This window comes from Gopherus evgoodei, chromosome 18, assembly GCF_007399415.2.
Source record: "Gopherus evgoodei ecotype Sinaloan lineage chromosome 18, rGopEvg1_v1.p, whole genome shotgun sequence".
Taxonomy (NCBI): Eukaryota; Metazoa; Chordata; order Testudines; family Testudinidae; genus Gopherus; species Gopherus evgoodei.
Window position 1 is genome coordinate 11,798,348 of NC_044339.1, and position 23,466 is coordinate 11,821,813.

The following is a 23,466-nucleotide window of genomic DNA, read 5'->3' on the forward strand; positions in this document are numbered from 1 at the left end:
GTTAATGCTCCTTCATATGTGCCCAGGGTTGAACTAGTCACATCTAGGGTTAGGACAGAATTTTTCCTGCCCCTTAGGGCACAACTGGCATGATGTGCGCCTCTTTGCTCTGGAGCACTGAGCAAAGGTAACATTATATGATCAAGTGGGCAGATCCCATATGATCAAGTTCCCAATGACTCCTGGGTGCAGGTATTGCTGGACTCTGTTCCTTCCTTTCTCCTACAGTTAAGTTTCCATATGAGCAATTAGCACAAAGGGGAGGGAGGGAATTAACAAACAGGAACAAACAGTTCTACCAAACAGTTTCTCCTCTTTGGTAATTATTAGCAAAGTAATTCACAAGAAGTATTAGTCGGGCCACAGTGTCTCTCTGCCTCCTTCTCCCCACCCCTCCTCTTCTCCCAGTCAGGGATTTATTAAAATTAAACAGATTAGATGGAGCTCCTGATACTAAAAACTGCTCAGCGAAGCCTGTGGTGGGGAAGTGCAGAGCAAACACCAGAGACATTTGTCTCTAAATTGCTCTAAATACCTTCTGCAAATGAAATTCTAACCCAGCTACGTTGAGAGAGAAAATGAGGAATAACTGGTCATTGTCAGCAGAGGAGAAGATCAGGTGGTTATAATATTGCACGATATACTGGGGGCTAAGAATCTCTCGGCAACAATAGATTTTGTATCAGGTTACCTCGGGTAATCAGCACAGCTTTTAGGCTCAGCTTTCCCCTGCTTCATTGCTTCGATGATAGAGTTGAAATCCCCAAGCTTTTATGATTAATTGCTCCCCGTAGGTCCACATATTTCAAGGAAAAACTCACAGAGGAGAGTGGCCAACAAGCTCCAAATTTTGCAATACTGGCAAATCCAATGCCATCCTGATGGCAGAGCAGGACAAACAACACCCCTAGCAGAGTTGCACCCCCTTGCTGGGCTGCTTTGTAACTAACACTAGGGTCAGCGGGGAAAGGACCCTATTCCAAATGATGTACCTGCACAGTACTCTCTGCGGCAAAGCTGTTAGAACACAACTCCTGCCATTCCATCCTTGTGCTTTCTGCCCCAAGATGAGCGGGGGTCCCTCTAAGTAGATTATCTCTTGCCATCAAATCTCATGGATTTCACTACACAATTCATATCTCCAACCTGGCTAATATAGCCCTGGAATTTCTTACCTTCCTCAGCTCAAGGTCTTTGGCTGAAGAATTCAAATTACACTGTAATATTCACAACATTAATGTAAAAATGGGTTCCCATCCCCCACAATTTTGTAGTCTGCACTTACAGCCCCCCCCCACCCCTATCCAGCACTTAAACTACCTTTTCTAACTCTGTAAAGCATGAAATTCACTCCATGGCATGAGCCTCTTTATCATGTAAGTCCCACGCTAAGGACTTAAGTGATGTGGAGGGTTCTTGGTTGGGCAATCTGCACTGGAATAAACTTCACCTGAAATGTGCTAGTAAATTCCTAAATTGTTGTCTTAAAACTTCAGAACATCAAAAGAAAAAACAAAGTCAGTTCCTTTATAAACAGAAGGAAAAACTATTATCAGGCTGTGGCCAAAGCAGGTTCCACTGGCTTGAGACGATATTAGATTTGTCAGGATCTGTCCTGCTCCTGCTATAGAAAGGGCCATGCACAGTCAGTAATCTGCCATTTCAGGCTGAAAGTCAGGCTGACCCCAAGCTTGACCTTAACCTGACCTTGTTTACTCTTACCATGTCCCTCTTCCTTCATTCCTCTCTCCAGCTCTCTTCTGAAGCAGCTGACCTTTTAACTACAGCTGGTCATTTTAAAGCCAATGTCATTAAGGAGTTAGAATTGACCATCTAGCCTGTAACTCTAAACTATCCTCGCTTCTGAAGACCTCTACTGGTAGTTAACCCCAAAATTCCCATAACTCATTCTACAATGCCGTGTCTAGTGCCAATATTACCTCTGACTTGCAGGGAGGAAAAAGGAGCTGCCTTGACCCCACACTAAAAATTTCCTGGGACAAGAGATCTTTTTCCCCTCAGTACCTAATTTCCCACAGCAATAACTCCTGGCCTGCATCCCACCCCAAACACCCTCATTAATACTAAGAACAGAGAATGAGACTGATGAATCTGTACCTTTTTTCTTGAGAAACGCTCTTCTGGCTGCGAGCGGACTTTGGCGGACCCGGGAGTTCTGTAGAAATTTCACTGCTGTTGCGATCTGATTAGGGTGAGAAGATTGGAGAAACAGAAAAGTGAAAAGCTCTGAGTTAAGAACATTCAAAATTCAGATTCTAAATAAATTCTGAACTACATCATCAAGGCATCAAATCCAACATCAGCTGTTGACGAACTGGACCAGACACTGCATCTGACTTTGGGGAATGTTTGGATCCAGATCAGAATTTGTGGCTCAGGCTCATCTCTAATCAGATAGTACAGTATTAATAATTTGACTAAGAGAAGTTTCTCCTTGAACATCTTTTACCAAGCTGAAACACTGCTTAGTGTGAAATAAACTCCATTAGGATACCTGATCCTGTTATTAGCAGGGGAGAGGTTATTTTTCTTGTCCTGGATCACACTAACCTACCAAACACATAAAGATTAAGTTTTATTTTTCAAGTGACCCAACTGGGCAGATAAATGGTTATATTTATGTTCTTCTGTGGTAGAAGCTATATACAGTTTTGGTCTAAGAACTTTGACTTCATGATGCTCTAGAAGATGAACCTCTAAGGGACCTGGGACTTAAAGGCCCATATTTCCATAGAGTGTAAGGATTGGGATGACACTTGTTGCACCTACACAATGATTGCTGTCCCTTAAAGTGCAAGTGAAAGGTGCTGGATTCCTCTCTATGTATAGAGCGTATATAACAGGGCAAATCTCCACACACACCCCTGCCTATGTCCCTCAGGCCTGTTCTGGAGGAATCACTATTAAGGATATGAGGGGAGTTGACTCTCCATAGCCCATTCAATCCTTTGTCTGTCTGCTCATATTATCTAGAAGGAGGCCAATTTTGCATCAATTGTGATAGTGCTTTTGATGCAGTGCGCAGAGCTGAGGCCCACCAACTCATTTCACACAGTCTGCTGAACAGTCACCACATTGTGACTACTAAGGGTCATACCACACAGGACAAAGAGAAAAGCTCCATATTCCAATATTAATCCCCTTAGCCATCCAGTCCCATACATGGTACATCCTCCTGCGGCACTGTGGAAAACCATCTGATCTGCCTCTATAAAAGACATCTGCTCTGGATGTGGCACAGAAGGGGATAACCTGCTTGAAGTTGACTTAGAAGACAGACATATCCATACTGAGGTGAGAGATTGCTCCCTCCCTGTACTTAGATGAAGCTGGTTTTCCATGTACAAGGAAGAAGAGCGTGGTTTTCACCCCAAATGGTGGCATCTGCATTCCCTATAAGCTGTATTGAGTGCAAGGGGAGAAAAGATTTGCAGGTCTCAAGAAGTGCAAGCTACAATGCAGCTTCTAGAGTTAAGATTTAAAGTTGTTTTAAAAAATTTCATGACAGGAAAAAAAAAAATCTAGCATCACTATTGAAATGAAAAAGTTTCACCTTGGTTTTGAATCCAGCCCTTGGAATATGCATTTCTGGTCAGAGAGCAAAGTTCTGATGGGTTTAATGGCACTTTCAATGTACTCCTCAGTACATTCCATCAATGTGTTTTTTTTTTAAATTGCATCTCTTATTTCTTTAAATACATTAATCAGGCTGGTGTAGGCAAAACGGATCCATTGGACAATGCAATAAACATGAATTATCATCTATCCAACATGCATAATGGCTTAAAAATACATAATAGCAGGTGTAGTTTAAATGATTAGTTATTACACCTGTGGTGGGTCTGATTCAATTGGGGAAAATCATCTTTAATAGGTTAAAAGGTTTAGATCACCAGGCTTCCCTTAAAGTGGCTGTAGAGAGGGTATGATGGAGTACGCTGTCATTACTAATTCATTTAAGAAAAACGTGGGGGATACAGCAAAGAACAGCATAAACGAGCGAATCCAATTTAAACATCAGGTAAAGCAGAAAACACCTTTTAAAAAAGCATGATAAATGAATTTTGAAGGGAGATGAAATTGACATCTTTATTTTAACGGGAATTTGACAAAGTCCCGGCACACTTCAAAGTTAGGGGGGAGGGGAACAGTTGGATTTTTTTAGTTTACATTCAATAATTTCAAGCCATAAAATAATATAGCTGAACACCCCACATAAAGTACATTTTGGTCTCATTTATGTGCTGCTTGATCTGTCCCTTGGAAATGCTGGCGACAGGCAAATCACGCATTTAAATGGCTCTGATATCACTACGCCCAATGCAGAAATATAAAGCATCCAAACTAATAACTTTAGGATAATGTGCTGAATAAGAAAGATGCCCAAATAAGCAGACATATAGATGTGCGAACATATCAAAACCACTTTCCTTCTTATGTTAATTACTTGTTTCGTTGGGAACTCTTGCACATTCCCCTCCCGCTTCTAGTGAGCTTGTAAAACAGACACAAAGGACTTGTCAGAACCAGAATGTTGCATGCTCTTGGATTCATATATTTATATTATCAGTTTATATTTAAAAAAACACTAATCTAAAATGAAACATTTTCCCTTCGTTTATTTTTAATGTTATATTGATTGCAGCCATTTACTGGGAGATATTTTTGTTTTGCAAAATGTAAACATTTCAACAAAAACATTTATTAAAAATAATATGACATACCATCTCCAAAATGCCTCCTGAGCCTATATTTCTCTAGTTTAGAAGTCTGTGCTTGCTTTTAGAGAAGAGAGATATTCTTTCCTTATCCTCATCTGAATCTCTTTCAGAAATTTTCCTCATGTATCTTGTGTATAAAATGTTCATATGAAACAATTCTGGCCATGGTTAACATGCCAATTTTTTTTACAAGAAGGGACAAGAGAGCTTTCCTACTTTCTAAGGATCATTCTATTTGAATGAACAAGAACAACTGCAGTCCATTAAAAATAAAATAAAATAACACAAAACATTGCAGTCTCATGCATAGATGAAAAACCATACAGCAAATAGAATTCTGACTCAGCTGGAAACATATTGTTCCATACTATTTATGTAACATTTGTAACACTTGACCAAATTTTTCTAATATTAGGACTTTGCCAAGTAGCGTGAATCATCATATTACCAACTCAGATTCTCAGACTCCCAGCACACAGTGGCCAGCAGACCACATTTAACCAGTAGATCTTGGTCCTTTATTTTTCTTAATGAAAAATAGCGTATTCAGTTGTTAAAAGTATAAAAGCATAAACCTGCTATCCCATCAACCCTTCTTCTGCAATGGAATCAGACACACTTTTGATCAGAAATATTGTAGGGGGAATGCTGCAACAGATCTTGGGATATCGTTTGATTTTCTAATTAGAAGATGAATGTGGCTATTCATGGGATATATTTGTGTCCAGCCAAATTACATAAATTCAGGCAAATATTCCATCTCAGTGTCACAGATGTAACATGGAGACAGGAACTTTACTGCAGATGTTGCGGGAGTGCAGCAAGCTGGGGAAATTCCAGGCTAAGGCACTGCACTTTGACATTGGTCCAAGATCCCTCACCCACACCCTCAATCTCCCTCTCCTCTGGTGTTGGCGAGGAAGGTGAAGTCATCCCTCCTTACTATTATTCTCACAGCAACAGGGTTTTTACATACGGAACTCAAGCTGCTTTATCAGCTGCTGGCATGTGAAAAATAAAATACATGGTTCAGAAGATGATGCAGGTGCAAGCAACCCCTTCCCCACCTCCTTCCAAAAAATCATCCTGCACCCTCACAGCTATTCAGGACTTGAAAACAGAGATGAAGGTAGAAAACAGACTAAAGTGCCACTGGGGGAGCAATGAGTGAGACATTTATTAGATCCCCTAATATTGGGGATCCTCTGTAAATTATTACTGAGTAGTATTTGTTCACAGAGCAAGACTTCAGGATGACCTGGGAACTAAAGGTTGTGCCTGAGATTATACATCGTGAGGGGAGGTCTGTCTCTGAACAGCTTTGTGTCTGTTTAAATGCAACCTTCCTTTTCATTAAGCATCAGAGGCACAGGCCATGAACTATGCCCAGATAGGTTACATTACATGTGCGGAAGGCAATCAACACTGAAAATATATATGACATATGTACAAGTATTGGGAATTATTTTTTTAAGTGTATTAAAAATAATATGGCAGTATTAACAAAAGCTAACCTTATTTTAGCCAGAGCATAAGGCCACAGCTACAGGGCAAACGGAACTGATCAATACATAGTCTACTGCAATATCCCCTCTCCCATCCCACCCCCCCGTGAAAGGCTGCACATTTGCAAAATTCAGAAGATTAAATTGTCTGTGAAAGGCTTCTGTACTCCTACTCCAAAGGAGATACCCAGAATCCTGTTAACAAGCGTCAGGCTAAAGCCAGCTTGCATTGTAACAAGGGCTGACTTAAAAGCCTGGCACCGTGAGCAACAAGAAAACCCCTTCAAACAGAAATGCTGCATTTTAGTAAGAAATCAGTGCTCTGTCAGGACTAACTTGACAAATATGGTCTTCGGTGGCACAAGGAAATAGTTGCAAAGCAACTGTTAATCAGGGAAACACATTGTAGAACGCTGATGCTAGCACTCATGAAAAAATGCACAGGGCTAATTATGAAGCCATATATCTCACTAAAGAGGCAATGTTCCTTGAGATTCCAGGCAGAGCTCTCTAGAGTCAGGGTCCTGGGACACCACACATTGAGCTCTCTCTAATCCAAGCTTCCAGTTCCCAGTTCAAACCCCCCTTTTCTTAACTCAGGGTTCAGGGTCCCAGGACCCCTAATTTATATATCACAAAAAATACTTGTTCTTTCTAAGCAGAATGTCTGGAAGTCGCTAATGAGAGAGACATGGCTCTAAGGCTCCAATTTACATTTCCCTGGTGCACAGAGCTTTCTTTCTGGCCCCCAACCAGGACTGGGCCCCCTTGTGCTGCATGATGCACAAACACATATTAAAAGACAGTTCCCAAAAGTTAACAGGCAAGAGAAACCTACATGAACTTTATTTTACAGTCCTAGGAAGTCAAATTTAATAGCTCTCACTCAAAATAGAGAGAGACAAATGATTGAAATATAAAGCAAGAGTCCCAGGATCCAGAACCCGAAGGAATTAAGGTAGGAAAAAAACCAATCTCGGCATGAGATCTACATCAGGGATCCTGAACTGAGAGAGCAAAACAGTAACGAAAGAGGAAGAAGCGTCAATAAATCTAAAATCAGAAGTCTCAGGAATCCAGAAACTCAGGCTAGAGAGAGTTCTATGAATGAAATCTAACTCAAGAACGCCAAGATGACAACACCCTGGTGAAAAGTAAAAGATATTATGTGCCACAGACTGCCTAGAATTCAGCAATACTGGAAAGAGCAAAGCACTCTGAAACCAGATTAAAGGTTGGGCATGGGAGGGTGGGAGTGGATTTCCATTCAACACTCAGAGTAAAACCAACAGGATGGCATGAGAGGCATAACCTTGGGACAGACAGAGCAGCAAGTGCTGTGTAAGCACAGAGTCAGTACTCCCCCTAGCTGAGACCCGGGGGAGGCGCAGTTTCTGAAAGGCTGGGTTCACCAAGGAACGCTGCCCAAATTAAGTGTTTTCACTCAGTGGAAATGAAATGTTTTGCAAGATGAAACAGAAAGAAAATTGAGGTTTTAGGTAATTACTAGTTGGCATTTACATATCACAGGCTGGTTCAACACCTATTCATTTTCCTCTTTTATTTTCAATTTTTTAAAATTGCTAATTAAAATGAACATATGACAGGGATGGGGGGAAAAAATTACTCTTCCTCCCTTTCTCCAGGATGACAAAATCCAGATCTACTTTAAATACATTTATCTATAATTATCACACACACAAAAGCCCTGCTTAATTTACATTAAGATGGTGACAGAAAAAAATCAATAAAAGCCAGAAAAAAACCAAGCTAAGGCGCCTTCATCTCACCTTGCTGTGCCTAGTTAATACCAAAGGCAGGAGACATCCTCCACTGAGCTGAGACTCCTGCCACTCCCGTAACACAATGGAATGGGTTAGAAGGAAGAAGTTGCAAAATCCCAGTTATTCACTGCTATCCTATTCTCACTGATTTGAACCAAAATCTTGTAGTTATCTAGCCGTGTTTTGTGGGACTCTTTCTTCCTTGACTTACTTTTCCTCCTCTTATTTTTTCACTGTTCTCATATCCACAGAAATGAGACCACACAAACACCTGCCCATCCCCATTCTCAGCTCCTTTGGTCAGGAGCCATTTCACATTTGCTCCAGCTGACTACAGGGGCCTGATCTTTCCATGCCCTCTGCTCAGGTATAACCAGCCCCCTCTCTTCACAAAACCTCACCATTGTCTACGAGCCTTCTCCTCTGCAACATTCCTCTCTCTCTGCCCTGTGGACTCCCCATCTAGTTTTGAATCTCATCTCAAAATACCTTCTCCTTCACATATACCTCTTAATTTTTCTCCCCTTCAGCTTTTTAAAGTTAACTTTGTAACTTTTTTATTTAACTCCACAAAGCATTCCAGGATACAGTTCTATGAAAAATGCTATAAAAAATAAAGTTTGATTGTATCATACATTAAGGACATAAAACATCCTTGATATCAGCGTACGAGAGCTGTCATGATAGACTAATATATTTTAAGGTCTATTGTGTAAATATCTATTTAGGGAATTCTAAAGCATGGTATTATTGACCCAAGTCTCTCTTAAAACACATTGATATATGTAGTAAAGGCCCTTATGAAAAGTAGCGACTTCGTCTGCGCAGTAGCCACCTTTCAAAATGAAATATGTCTGTCATCTTACATTTTTTTGGCTCTGGTTAAAACATGATGGACAACTTGCCAAAATTTCACTCTTAAAAGAACAAAGCTGATATTAAGTGTTATACATTTGCAATAAACAAACACTAGAAAACACTACACACACTTTAAAAGAAACACAACCTTAAAACAGCCAGACTCTACAGAGATACATACATATATGTACACACGTACACTCGCACACATTACACAAACAGGGTACGATGTGTACTTTTTTTAATCTCAGAAAGGAGGATGAGACATTGCAGTCCCAAGTTCAACTCAAAATAAATTGTTATCCTCAAGTAATAAATGCCTGAAAAACCAATTTATAAAGAAATCACTAATAAAACCTGTAATTACAGCTGTATTAACAAATGCTTCTATAAAATTCAAGCATAGCCAATAAGCTGCATACACCTTTATTCCTGGAGTGCAAAGGCAGATTTTTTTTTGGAGGGGACAGTAAAGAATCATATTTCCTTCCATTCCCAAAGAAAAATAAGCATACTAAATAAACTTTTAAAAGCATCTTTTTTTCTTATATTTTTGCCTTTGGAAACCTTCCTACAATTGTTGATGCTACCACCAAAGGAGATTTTAGAAAGTGGGGGGACAGGAGGAGAAGAGATGACATTTGCCATTTGCTTGGCTTTGAAACCAACTGTCAGGAAATTATTTGAAGTCCTGTTTACAGAAATAACTGCAGTAACCTCAGTGCTGAATCATTATGGATATACATGGATCAGCAGGTCAGTGCCCCAGGGAAGTGGGTGAAGGGTTTGGTCTCAAAATGTAGATGATGCCAGCACGGCACGGGCAAGTAAAGGACCTGATCCAATGGGATAGGTACTAGATGATGGGGCAAGGTAAGGAATTTGAATTCTTGACTTCCATAGGTTCCCATTTTATAACTCTTCAGGGTAGCATCCCAGTTATGTATTAGCTCCCTTTAAATCTATCCTTTGTAAAGGAAACTTAGAGAGCACTGAAGTTCTGTGCTGTAAAATTAATGAAGGTGTCAAGCTGTTACGCTGAATCACTCCAAAGGAATGTAATGACTCAGTGTCCAAGATGCTCACTACAGGAGAACCGTGAGATCACCCTGTTGACTTCAGGACTAAAAATATGCAGAATATAATAATCAGAGTCAGCTGATGGCAACACCCCCAGCCCCTCCACCCCACTCTGCTGACATTCTAAAAGAGCTCAGTTCTGACAGCTTTTGAAGGATTGTTTCTTTTACCCTAACTACAGTATCTTCAAATGTGCTAGGATAAAACAATAAGTAACTGTCTCATCCTTTTAAGCACAGGACAAACAAGAATTGGTGGATCTCCATTCACATGCTATTTACACTGTAGGATGATTAAGGACAGGGAGATGGGAGGCTTGTGTCCTGGCTAATGACAATATCCAAGCATTACAATTTTCATTGAATGTTAGAATCTGGAAGGTTCATCACCCAAGAGAGATGCTCCTGAACAGGGTCACTGTTCAGACCAACTTGGCTTCCTGAGATTCCACAGGCAAGAGGCTAGCTAACCAAACTGCATAAATGATTTAGATTCCCCTGAAGAAGGCCCAACATGTGTCTCATTTGTGGAGGTTGCTACAAAAGATGTAAGCAAGGGAGACGAATCTTGTGCACTGGAGAATCAGCAAGCCACAGTTTCTTGAACTTCCTGTATAGAGAACTGCTTGATGGACCTCCCACTTCTTGGGCAATGCATGGTGAGAACTGGAAACTGAGTTTTCCTTGTCATGATAGGAACCTATGTGACTGGGGCTGAAATAGGGGTTTGTGGTTGGGATTCTTACACCTAACGGTTAATTTAGTACTCATGCACCAGTACCTTGGCCTGTACCTCAAAAGCTTCAAACACGACTGCATACAAGCACAGCTGATTGAGGAGGGAGAAGGGAGCCAGGCCTGCTAGAAGAAACTAGCAAACAAAAGGTCTGATACTGGAAATGGTTGAGAAGCTGGAAATACAGACAAGTGCACAATAAATCATGCAAGCCACAGCAACTGGGAAGTGGCAGAGAGAGAGGAAGGATATAGAACATCTAAGCAAATGATACTTTTACATAAACATCTTTAGATTGTCAGCTCTTTGGGACACGGACTTTTTGTTCTTTGTTTGTACAGCACCTAGCACAATGGGGTCCCGGGTCCAGACTGAGGCTCGTAGTTGCTACTGCAATACAAAATAATAACATGATGATGCAGCCTATGCACTTTGTAACTGTTGTTAATTGCTGCATTAGGAGAGCAACTTAGTATGGGTCAGAAAAACTGACTGTCAAGGGTTGGATGGTCTCGAGGGGGAGGGGTTGTTAAAGGCATACAGTTTTATTAGTTCAAATTCAGCTACATCACTCATCTTTATCCAGTTTCCAATGGACAGACGCCACGTCACAAAAATTCTCCTTCAAAAGTGGAAGCCTATGTGAGCAGTTTCAGATGAGAGCGAATTGATATGGAGACTGAACTTCATTTTTAACCCCTAGGGTGCTCACAATGCAAGGGCAAGTTTGGGAAAAGCTTACACTGCTGCTGTCCATGTTATAAATATTCTAAGAACAAAGAGAAGATTTCACATTCCAGTGGGGTCATTTTGTCAGCGTTCAGAGATCTCATATTCACTATTTAAAGAAACAAAGCAGATAAGTGCCATGATACTTTCAAGATAAGGCTCAACCAATACAGCAGCATATATGCACAAGGAATTCACACACCTTGTCTCCTGCCTTCTCCACCTAAAACCTCTCAGCAAATTCCCACAATCCAAGATCAAGTTCAAATGTCCAAAAGAATTAATACCACAGAGAACTATCCTGGAGAGATATTGCCCCTGCACAGTTTCAATGCAGAAATCTTCGTCTAAACCAGGAGACACTGTGAGTGAGACACAGAAGATACCAAACAACATTGCTTATTCCTTAAACCTTGAACCAGTCAGCACATGTCAAGGATTATTACAATTACACTTTTAACCTACTAAAAAATTAATAAACAATTACCCGCTTCAGGGAAAAAAAAAAACACCAGCCTTTACCTATAAAATGCTGCAGAGAGCATTAGCACCCACCCTGAATGCTCAGTCCATACTACTGCAAAGCATTAGCACCAACATAATGATTGGTCCATGCTGCAGCAGAGCACTGGCACAATACTGACTGTCTGGGTCCACGCCACTGCAAAAGCATCAGGTCAATATTCAATGCCTGGTCCAGAACAGCAATCTGACGTTTTCCCATCTTTAGAACACAAAGAATATGGTTTGATCTTTTCTACTTCCCTGGCCTTAGTACATTAGTAGGTTCCTTATAGAGTTTCCTGATCATCTAGGGGTACCAAGGTGTGTTTTCACTAAAAGGCTTCCAATTTTCTTTTTTTGGGAAGAAAAAAAAATAATAAACTCCACATATTTCTTCTTAAACAGAGCAGTGCTACTTAGTGTCCTCCCCAGCCCAAATCAATGGTAACCCAATTGGAATGCCTTCAAGCTCTGTCTGAGAACTAGTGGAGAGATCAACGCTTTTTATCTGAAGCATTATGGATTGCTACTTGGCCACATAACACACCCAGCTGGCCATTTTAAAATACCGCAAAGGACATGCTGCCTCACTCAATTTTGAGAAAGCACTGCAAAGATTTCCCCCTTCCATGCCGTGGTCCTTTGCCTGCCTGCCTGCCTGCCATTTTCCATGCTTTAAACATACAAAGATTTATTAACCTTTACAGTAAAAACAAATAAAATAATGATGAAGCAAGAACGCAGTGAGGTAAGGGCTACAGCTAGCACCATTTATCTGCGGAAATCCAATTAGCGCTCAAGTGGCAGAGATACCTGGAAAAGTGCTCACAATCGAATCAAAAAATGATACAAAAACATTAACCTGATGGCTAAAAACTCCACATTTAAGCAACTAAAGTAATAAAGGCGCTTTTATAGAGTATTTTCTATATTTCATTAGGCCTCAAATTGACGAGCAGCCCTAGAGATGCACTTCCTGGGCTTTGGGAACCTCAAACTAAATAATCCACTTTTTTGTTTTAAAACAAAAAAGGGAACAGCATTTCTTTGTAAGAATGACAGGATTAAAGCTTCTCTCTGCAACAGCAACATGTGCAATGAATGCAAACACAGGAAGCACCGGGGCATACACAAGCCCTTTTCGGTATGTATGCTTTCATTCTGTACCCACCCTAGGTTAGCACAGAACAAGTTTGGGGTGACTCTGCCATCCAAGAGTATCTGGATTTATTCACACGCCTGTGCTCTGCCAAAACACTACAGTGGATAGAATGCAGTTTTCTCACATCATCCCATGAACATTAGCAGGCTGGGCAAACTGGCCCAGGTGATATGAGTTGGTAGGCACAGCATAGTTCTTAGCAGGACAGGTGTCCATAGTAAAACTGAAACTTTTGTTGGTAGTCTCAGAAGAGAGAGTGAGGATTGAATAAACTCTGAGACAGAACAGACTCCTAGAAATGGTGCCCTCCAGATTAGTCAAGTCTTGTTAGCAGGGCTGCGAGCTGGGAAGCCCGCAGTGCAACAGTCCATGCTGCACTTGATTTGAGGTACTTCAATTACTTATGCTATCACTGACTCTTTCTACCAGCATTAAAAGAGGTAAGAGGAGTGTTATATGCTCCCATCATCAAGGAACCACTAAACCTCTATGGAACAGTCTACACCATCTTCAAAAACACGTCAGATGAACTAACACTTCATAAGTTTGATGTCCCCACATTTGGCAGAGCCTTCCCCCAAGTTTGCTAGTATTAAAATGTTATGGTTGTTTCCAGTATCAATTCATGAATACTGCCCTTGAGCTTTACACAGACTTGACTATCTACCTGGGGCACATTGCATTAAATGCAAAATACAATGCACTGAAATGTAAGTGATGATCATCCATGGAAGTCATTCCAGGATAGATAAGCTGTCTCAAATGCAACAGCCTTTCCTGAAGTGCTTCAATCAACAGAGCTCCACAAAATCACAAAAACTAGAGAAGGAAAAGACCTAACAGGCCATCCACTCCACCCCTCTGATAGTGCAGGACTGCTCCCTACAGTTTATTTTTAATGCGTTGTCTAGTATACTTTTAACACCACCATGCCTCCATCCTCCTGCTAAGGAGACTATGCCACAGCCTAATACATTATACCAGTGGTGGGCAACCTGCAGGCCGCATGTGGCTCGTCAGGGTAATCCACTGGCAGGCTGTGAGACAGTTTGTTTACATTTGCGTGGTTGCGATGCACCATTCCCAGCCAATGGGAGCTGCGGGAGGCGGCACAGGCTGCAGGGATGTGCTTGCCGCCGCTTCCTGCAGCTCCCATTGGTCAGGAACAGCGGCCAATGGGAGCTGCAGGCGGCCATGCAAATGTAAACAAACTGTCTCACACCCTGCCAGCAGATTACCCTGATGGGCCACAGGTTGCCCACCATTGCATTACACAGTCAGGAAATTTTCTTGATGCTAACCCTAAATTTCTCTTTCTTAATTTCACCACAGTACTCTGAGTTAAACTCCCAGACCTCAGAATGTGATATGAACATGTTTAGTTGTAAATATCTGGAACTGGGAAACAGTTATTTCCTCCTCTTACTGTTCTACTCGGCAGTTACACAGACTGATATATACTGGACTGAACAGCCCTATGTGTGGTATTCTCTTTTTGCAGAGAGTATTAATGAATTAGCTTTTGAATGTCTAGAAGCAGAGCCAGCCTTCAGGGAGCACATTCTTGTGTATTTTTATCCCTTGTGTATCAGTTTATGAGGAGGAATATACCACCTGTTTGTGCTGTGAAAATTAAATAAATAAATAAAACCACCCACCACCATACCAAACAGATTCAACACAGCAACATTCAGACAGACATTCTCTTGTACTATCAGATGGGCATTGTGTAAGAAGCTTAGTAGATACAGAGACCTCCTATGCCAGTTTGGAGTATAAAAATAACTTTTATTATTCTATGTTTGCTTATTGCCACAAATGTGTAAATGTTTTAACAAACAACCACCACCACCACCACCACCACCCACTAGTCTGGAGGGGGTGTGGAAGGGAGAAATATAAGTGGGAGAAAGAGGATGATGGGGGAGAGAAGAAAACAAGCTTTCTGGAATATGTCTGGAAACCAGAAAGCTGAAAGAGAAATCATTAGCAACTCCATAGTGCATTTACAGTGATACAGTGCGGATCAATTCATTTAACGCTGCCCTGTACATTTACAGAAAAGTACCTTTGATATAATAAAGGCTCATAAACACGCAGAAATTGGGTTAGACCTGTTTCAAATTCCTGCCAAACAATGGTTCAGAAAAATGAAGCTCTATTTTAATTAGCTGGACTCACGAGTGATTTGATAACAGCAGATGCTGTCTGGTTGCTTTCAACTTGATGGGCTCTACATACATGAACTTAGAGTGGGTTTGATGCAATTAGGTCTTTCTTACTGCTCCAACATGTGTCAGGCTCAGTAACCACTGCTTGGTATATTTGGAGATATTAACTTATCTGGAGGAGAATGAGAAGAGTGACTATTCTAGGTTACACAAAGAGATAAAGTTTTTTTGGGAGACTCACTTCCGTAGGCTATGTCTACACCTGGAGCTGGGGTGTGATGCCTAGTTCAAGCAGACATACTCCTGCCAGCTCTCATTGAACTAGTGTATTAAACACAGTACAGTAGTGTATCCCGGTAGCATGGGGTAGCCACCCTTGGTAAAAACCTGTCTACTCAAGCTAGGGATCATAACCCCAGCTTCAAGTGTAGACATAGCTTGTGTTTCAGCAGTTCTAAGGCAGAGGAAGGGGAAAGGCCACACAGCAAATTGTGAACAGTGTCTGAGCACAGCCAGATGTGATTCTGGATGTAATGAATAAGGATCTATTGATCCAAGCTTGCTGTTGGCATGTAGACTTTATAACCATACCCAATCCCAGACCAACAAAACTCGGCCCTTTTAACTGTGGTTTCAATTCACGCCATCCTCTGTGAAAGCAAGAAACACTCCTTAGCAACACCTTGCATTACTGGAGGGGTTTCTAATGTCTACTCTAATCAGTAAGGCAACAACTTTTCCCAGCATTGACCCTTGTACCCTCTTCTTGACAGTTAACATTGACTGTGCCAAGAAACATTCAGACATTTTGATATCTTGGTAAGCCCCAGCCCTTCTAAACTGATCTAAATGTCTCACTCAATAGCCATAATATGCAGGTTTCTGCCAAAGGACATGTGCAATGAAGGAGCCGTTTCAAAGCATTGGGGACAAGACTAATAGGAAGCCTTGACTTGTTAATTATCTGTCAGTTTGTCACAGCTGGACTGTAAGGAGTGGGAGTGGGGAAACTTTCTGCACAGTTCTATCCTTCCCTAAATGCTGAATTAGGCTGTCAAAACCTTTATCCCATTGCAAGAAGCTGAGAGGAAGGAGTCCTGGGCTATCCTCCCCTCCTATTCCTCCCACTCCCAGTAGGAGATGCTGCTCTAGACATCCACCCTCCCACCACTTGTTCCGAAGCAGACGAGCCACACATAGAACGACCTTCATACCATCATCACTGCGCCCAGCTCAGGCAAGGGACGTTGATAAGCCTGAGCATCATAAATCAGGGATGAAATCCCAGTGCCAGGAGAGAAAGCAACAGCCATTTATTCTGCCAAGAGCCTAAAAGATGCTGCCTGCTTCTCAATCACCATTTCAGGGCAAGGTTTTGGAAGGCAGGAAGCTTGGCTCCCAGGAAAGTGGATAGACAGAGATACACAGATAGATACATAGACAGATAGATAAAGGGGTGGTGTAGTGGTGGGATTCTCTCCCTTCTTACATTTCTGCCTCATGTAATCCCCTAAGCAGGGGACAAAGGGTCCAGGCTGTGAAATGGGATAAAGCATGCAATACCCACACAGAGACAAAGCCAGCAAAGCGGAAAGCAGGCTTTGACACAGCATTAGGATTTCCTATAAATGCTTCTGCTTCTTAAATCCAGCCAAACATGGCCAGTAAACCGTGCAAGCCTTGGGAGATCCCCAGCCCACCCCTCCTCCTCCCTGACAACTTCATCCAGGGAGCTTCTCATCCAGTCTTTCCTCAGCAGTCCCGACAGTACTTAACACCCCCGGGAGGAGGTTCCCACATCTAGCACACATCCCTCCCTAGCACCAGAGCTACCTCCCACTCGAATCTATGCACACAGTGACCCTGCCATTTTTGTACTGGGGGAATCATGGGGACTCAGATTAGAGTACTTCTCCCCACTGCTCCTTGGGCCACTTTTCCCTGTAGTTTGAAGCATGCTTTGCGTTAAGCATCTTTCACCCAAGAATCCCTTTAACACAAAAGCACTATTGTTCCCCTTTTTCAGAGAGGGAAACACAAGCACAGACAGTGACTCACCCAAGCAAGTCAGGGACACAGCTGGAACTCAGGCCTCCTGAAACCCAGTCTCCCACTCTAACCACTACACCAGGGGCAGGCAAACTTTTTGGCCTGAGGGCCGCATCGGGTTTCAGAAATTGTATGGAGGGCTGGTTAGGGGAGGCTGTGCCTCTCCAAACAGCCAGGCGTGGCCTGGCCCCTGCCCCCATCCCCCCCCACTTTTTGCCCCCTGCTGGCCCCCCCTCCCGGGACTCCTGCCCCATCCAACCCCCCCATTCCCTAATGGCCCCCCGGGACCACTGCCTCATCAACCCCCCTGATGCCTGTCACCTGACCGCCCCCAGAACCCTCACCACCCTATCCAACCCCCTCTCCTTTCCGGGACCTCTGCACCCATTCAATGCCCCTGTTCCCCATCCTCTGACCACCCCAACCCTTATCCACACCCCCGCTCCCTGACCACCACTCCAAACTCTCCTGCCCTCTATCCAACCCCCCCTGCTCCCTGTCCCCTGACTGCCCCCCCAACACCCCATCCAACCCCCCTCTCCTTCCTGACTGTCCCCTGGGACTCCTGCCCCCATTCAACCCCCCTGTTCCCTGCCCTCAGACTGCCCCGACCCCTATCCACACCCCAAACTCCCCTGCCCTCTATCCAATCCCCCCGCTCCCTGCCCCCTTACTGTGCTGCCTGAAGCACCTGTGGCTGGTGGCGCTACAGCCATGCTGCCCGGCTGGAGCCAGCCACACCACAGCACAACACAGAGCACCAGGTCAGGCCAGGCTCTTCAGCTGCACTGCCCGGCCAGCCAGAGCATTGCACCAGTGCTGAGGCTGTGGGGGAGGGGGATAGCCAAGAGCTCAGGGGCCGGGCAGGAGGGTCCCACGGGCCAGATGTGGCCTGCAGGCCATAGTTTTCCCACCTCTGCACTAGACCAATGCTGACTCCCTGCACAGACAGCCCTCTAGTCCCCACTGTGGGACCCACCTAGAAATCTGCCTAGAGTGAAGCAACTGGATGAATAGATCCACTCGGGAGAGGGCTGCAGAGCTGGTCCCTAGAGGGGAAAATGATCTATGGAAATTGGAGTTTCCAACAAGAGGAGAAAAGGCATGATACACACAGCATCTGTTTGGATTTCCCACACCCCAGAGCTACACAAGAGTTTAGGAGCCACCTCCCAGCTGGTTCTGGGGGCCCACAAAGTTCCTTCCCTGCAGCTACGTAGATACAAGGGTGTGGAGATGATAAATAGGGCAAGCACTCAGAGGAATCACCAACAGTACAACCAGAGGAGTGATGGGGTATCGTTAGAGCCAAACTCTTTTCTGGGCAGGATCTGTGTCTCCAATAGGATTTGGCTCCCAATCTCCTTGGTTTTAATAATATCACTTTTCCAGTCACAAGGTGCAACCTGTATTGCATGCAAGCGCACACACGCACACGTACACACACATACAGGTTTAGCTCTCTGTTAAAAGAAATGAATAAAGAGGAATTCAATAAGAAATTCTGCCAAAATGTTCCAGAATCTGGTTTTGCTGCATTCTTGCCCACAGCCCGCAGTTCTGGGTGCCTCCTTACACTTCCCTATCTGCACAGCCCACTTTAGCTTCAGATTTCTTGCACCTATAATTAGCTGCCCTGTGCCAGGCTCCTTTAATTAATGAACATCTTGTCTCCTTTTAGAATCAGACTAAGCACTTTTTCTTTTTATTAGCACCCATCACCTTGCTATCTAAGCTAAGCAGAATACCTCACACCACTCTGTGAGGAGTACCGCAGGGCGCAAATGGCCTCCAAAGCAACTGCTTGCATGCTGCCCTGTAGAGAAGGCAAGGAGAACTAGGATCTGAACCAAAGGGAGAAGCAGTGAGGGGCTGATGCAACACCTTTCAAACTTAATTACACCCAGAGAAATGACACAACTCAGTCCTGAGGAAAATGCCTGGCATGAGAATCTTGGTGTGCTAGTCAGATGCTGCTACAGTGATGAGGGTGGTTCAGTCCAAAGGGGAGGTCAAAAGCAAGAACAGACAGAAGCATGCACACAGTCAATATGCTGGAGATGGGGCAGCCTTATGACCTGCAGTAGGGCATGACTGGGCAGATTGGTCTTCCCTGATACAGCTGCCAAAGAATGGAAGTTGGGCTGGCCAGTGAATTATGGGTCCATGAAGAGCCCCAGAAGAGCAGGATCCCCATTTCATTGCTTGTACTTAAGGCAGGCTCTCAACTTGGGCCTCTCTCCCAGGAAAACAGGAGATTGGATTCCAGATGTCTTCCACCAGCTCTTCTCCCCATCATCGCAAGCATAGGCCCTGTCTCCTACCCTGTACAATGCCATGGGAACGGAGGGCCCTGTAACTTCCTCTCAACTCCTGGCTGTAGCAGCTTCTTTAACCATTGTTGGAGTTTTGTTTTTAGACAGAACTCTCTCTTTTCTTCAAAGCTGTTGCACCTGATTTTCAGACAAATTGCAAGTTATGTGCCATGGAGAGAGAGCGCAGAATTCAGGATACAGGTTGGATTTTTCACATCATTGAGATTTGAGTAGGGGAGAGGAAGGAGCAGATGAGATGGCGAACATCCAGGGATTTCTCAGGACAGGCGGTCATCTAGCTGCACAGCGCGACTTCCCCAGAGAGTTTTCTCAAGGGGAAACCAGCCATCGATCTTGGGACACAGAACTTCCAGGACCGTTCCTTATCTCAGAACAGCCTCTGCTGCGAATTCCTCCATGCGCTTTAATGTTTAAATTATTAAATGCATTAATGTATTTACATTATTCAAGTCTTATGTGCATTTTTCTAAGATAATTTATGTATAAGAGTTTGAATGTCCATGACTGTTAATGTCTACAACCCTTCCTGTTCATTATTGATTCTGGAAGGGAAAAAAATGTCAGTGTTTTAATGCCTTATTTTTAATGTATTAAGAGTCTGAATAAGTGCATTCTCTTTTTTCTTTTGTAATTTCATAATTTAAGTAGTGCATTTATTAAACTGACACAGTATGAATTGTGGTGAAGTCTGGCACAGGTCCATGCTGCCAACGCAGCTCGACCGACCATCACGCTACTCTGCAAATCAAGTACAAGCTCAGCTCCTCTTGTGGCAGCTTTTACTCCCTACCTGAAATCAGAGGAGGAATGGGGGGAATGAAGGAATCTTTTTAAAATGAATTTTCTTTGCTTTTTATAGGATTTCCTCTCATACCTACACAGGTTTTTTTTTAAGTAGATGAAAGCTTCCTTATCCACTTTAGATATTTCTCTATTGTAATACAGATCTGATTTTGGCTAGGTATAAGTAACACATGTGGATGTGCCATGTGCATGGATGGAAGAGCTACTTACATTTCTATAGCGCCTTCCAACCCAAGCAGTGCCAAAGCTTTTCACAAATCTAAACTGAATGTTACTGTTTGTTGTTTCCACAGGTAATTCTGCACATCATAAAAAGTTTTATTTCTAAAAACCTCAAGTTTTAAACTGATATAAAAATTATACACAGGAGTCATGTTATCCATCGCTGAAGCGCAGCTACTTCTGGTGCAGAACACAGCAGCTGTTTAACAGCGCATGGCCATAACACATGAGAGTTTAGGCAAGCAGGCTACAATATCTAAACGAAACGGCAAGGAATACAGATCAGCAGAATATATGGTTCTGCTAGATATATCCACCTCCCTCTACATACAAATGAAATAGGTATAGATATGAATATATAAATTGTACCTTAGTTGTTTACAGACAAAACTGCTACTTTGAAAGTCCAGTTTTTATGGCCACACAAACTCTCTGCCAGCTGCATTTAAATGGAACAATACTGACACCCAATGGTTTGTTAGCTTAACCTCTGGACACACATTCCCTGTGGATAGCCCTAGGGATGAATCCAGGGGGCACCATTTCCTATATCAATATGGTAGCCTCAACTCAAATCACCTATCAAACTGCTAATCAAGACGCTGAAGTGCTGAGAGAGAGAGAGACTCACTGTACTTCGGCACCATATGTAATTATGCGTGTGTGACTAAGCTACACAGTATATTCTGCATAATTACAGCTTGCCTGGCACAGTTGCCAGCACAAGCATGAACACATACGCACACATAATGTATGCACAATATTGTACCTATGGACTTGGGAAAAGAGAGAGAGAAAGTTGCTGGCTGCTGTTTTAAGAGCTGACTCTGCCATTTCTAAGGTTAAGTTTGTGTTTTTTTTGCTACTCATTACCATTCTTTAACTGTTACAATTTATATCAGCATATAATGTTAAATAATTACAGGGAGCGGAGCTCACTCTAGTGAGGATATAAATGCGCTGTGGGATTCTACAGATTTAAACAAATAACACTCACAGCAGGGGGTGAGCAGATGAATTAGCATTAATATCCTGCCTGGGAGATCCCAGTGCAGTGCTACTGCTTAAATACAGATCTTTTCTGTAACAGGCAACATGACAGCTCCTAGCAATACAGTCCATTGCATTTACCAGTCAATATAACAACGGCAGCGAAAAGAACGCCCTTGTAACAATCCATACAGAAGCCAGCTAAAATAAATAACTTCCCTTTAACAGTCTATATAGCAGCCAACTACATTAAAACCTTCCCTTTTAAAGTATATACAATAGTCAGCTAAATGGAAGAATTGGCATGCTTCTTTGCAGCCTCAGAAGAGAAGCCAAGCATCGAATGGGCTATGGAGACTGAACTCTCCTATCGTCCCTATAGGGGGTCCCTTCCATACTGAAGTGGGGGAAAGCTTGCAATGACACCCCCACTGTAGCATCTGTCATACAAGCAGAAGATTTCTGTTTCTGGGGCTATCAATTTGTTAACTTCCGCAAGCACTGAATTCCTTTTTCGTAAAAATAAAATAAACGAGACATTCTTTTTCTGGTCAGAACAATCTGATCAGAGCAACCCTCTGATAATGGATGTACGCATCCAAACTTTCTAATATTAGCAGCAGCCCCTTTTTCTGTTTCTAATAACTGTTTTGCCATTAAACTGAGAGATGCTCCATCTCAATCATTCTAAAAGGAGACACCAACCACAAACTATTTCTTTAAAGTTTAGCCACTAATTTGTCACTTTCTAATACACTGTGACATGCTGGAAAGTGTCCTCTTCTCTCCCCCCCCCCCTCCCCGGGGCTACGTCACAGTTCTTTGTGTTGTGACAGGAGCTGCAACAGATCACAACATGAGCTGTGGCACAAAGTGGTTATAAAGGGTTGGGGCCTGAAAACTAAGCTGGGGGAAATCCATAACCACAAGTGGATTCCATCAGAAGGGAGCTATGTGCTGTTTTCACACATAAGGCCCAATTCTGAGCTCACAAACCTGAGTTTTACACTGGTGTGACTCCACTGATTTGATAGAGTGGCTCTAGATTTACACTGAATTAAAGTTCAGAATCATGCCTGCAGAATTTAACAAATAAAATGCATTTCTATTTTTTTACAATTAGAAAGTACTGCAGATAAAAATAACAACAATTCATATTGAATTTACAATATACGAACTGCTGTACAAATAGTAATGAATCACTAGGAAAAAAGAGATTTCTATATATCTTTTCTGGTTTTCCATATTGCTAAAAGATTTTATTGCTATGGAATTCGGCCACTGACCTACCCTCAAGTTTGCTAGCTTCCTAGAAAGGAAATACTAGAATTTTGTTAGAAATAAGAAAGAAAAGCAGGAATGGCATTTATTCCTTAAAATTCCACAAATGAAAAACATCTGTCTGCTTTCCTTTTGAGAAACCTGTCCCTTTGGGCATATATTAAAAAACACAAAACAGGGACCCTACAACCCTCACCAGATATTTAGCACCTGGGGGCTTTTCAAGTAATTGATCCAGACAATATTTTTCAGGTAGCAGAACAAAATGGATCCCTACATATTTTTATATTGTCAATACATGCAATTTTCAGCTCTTCAGAGAAAGCTCAGTTACAATTACTTTTAAAATCTTCCAAAAGAACCATGAACACATACACCACCTCAAACTCCAATAATGGTGGTTTGAAGCTTTAACAGTATTTTTGCAAAATGACAGTTAGTAAAACAACAAACATGCATAACAGTGAGTCATCTGGTTTCTAACTTCTGAGCCAAAGGAGGCCGATTCCGCACA

At 42.6% G+C, this 23,466-nt stretch overlaps 1 protein-coding gene across 1 annotated transcript in view; it reads right to left on the reverse strand.

Moving 5' to 3' along the window:
- PEX14 (peroxisomal biogenesis factor 14) overlaps positions 1-23,466 on the reverse strand; it is a 99,065-nt gene that overhangs the window by 48,028 nt on the left and 27,571 nt on the right. The window contains exon 3 of the mRNA XM_030537836.1: positions 2,119-2,203. Within this exon, the coding sequence (XP_030393696.1) occupies positions 2,119-2,203 (85 nt within the window). The remainder of the gene's footprint in view (positions 1-2,118; positions 2,204-23,466) is intronic.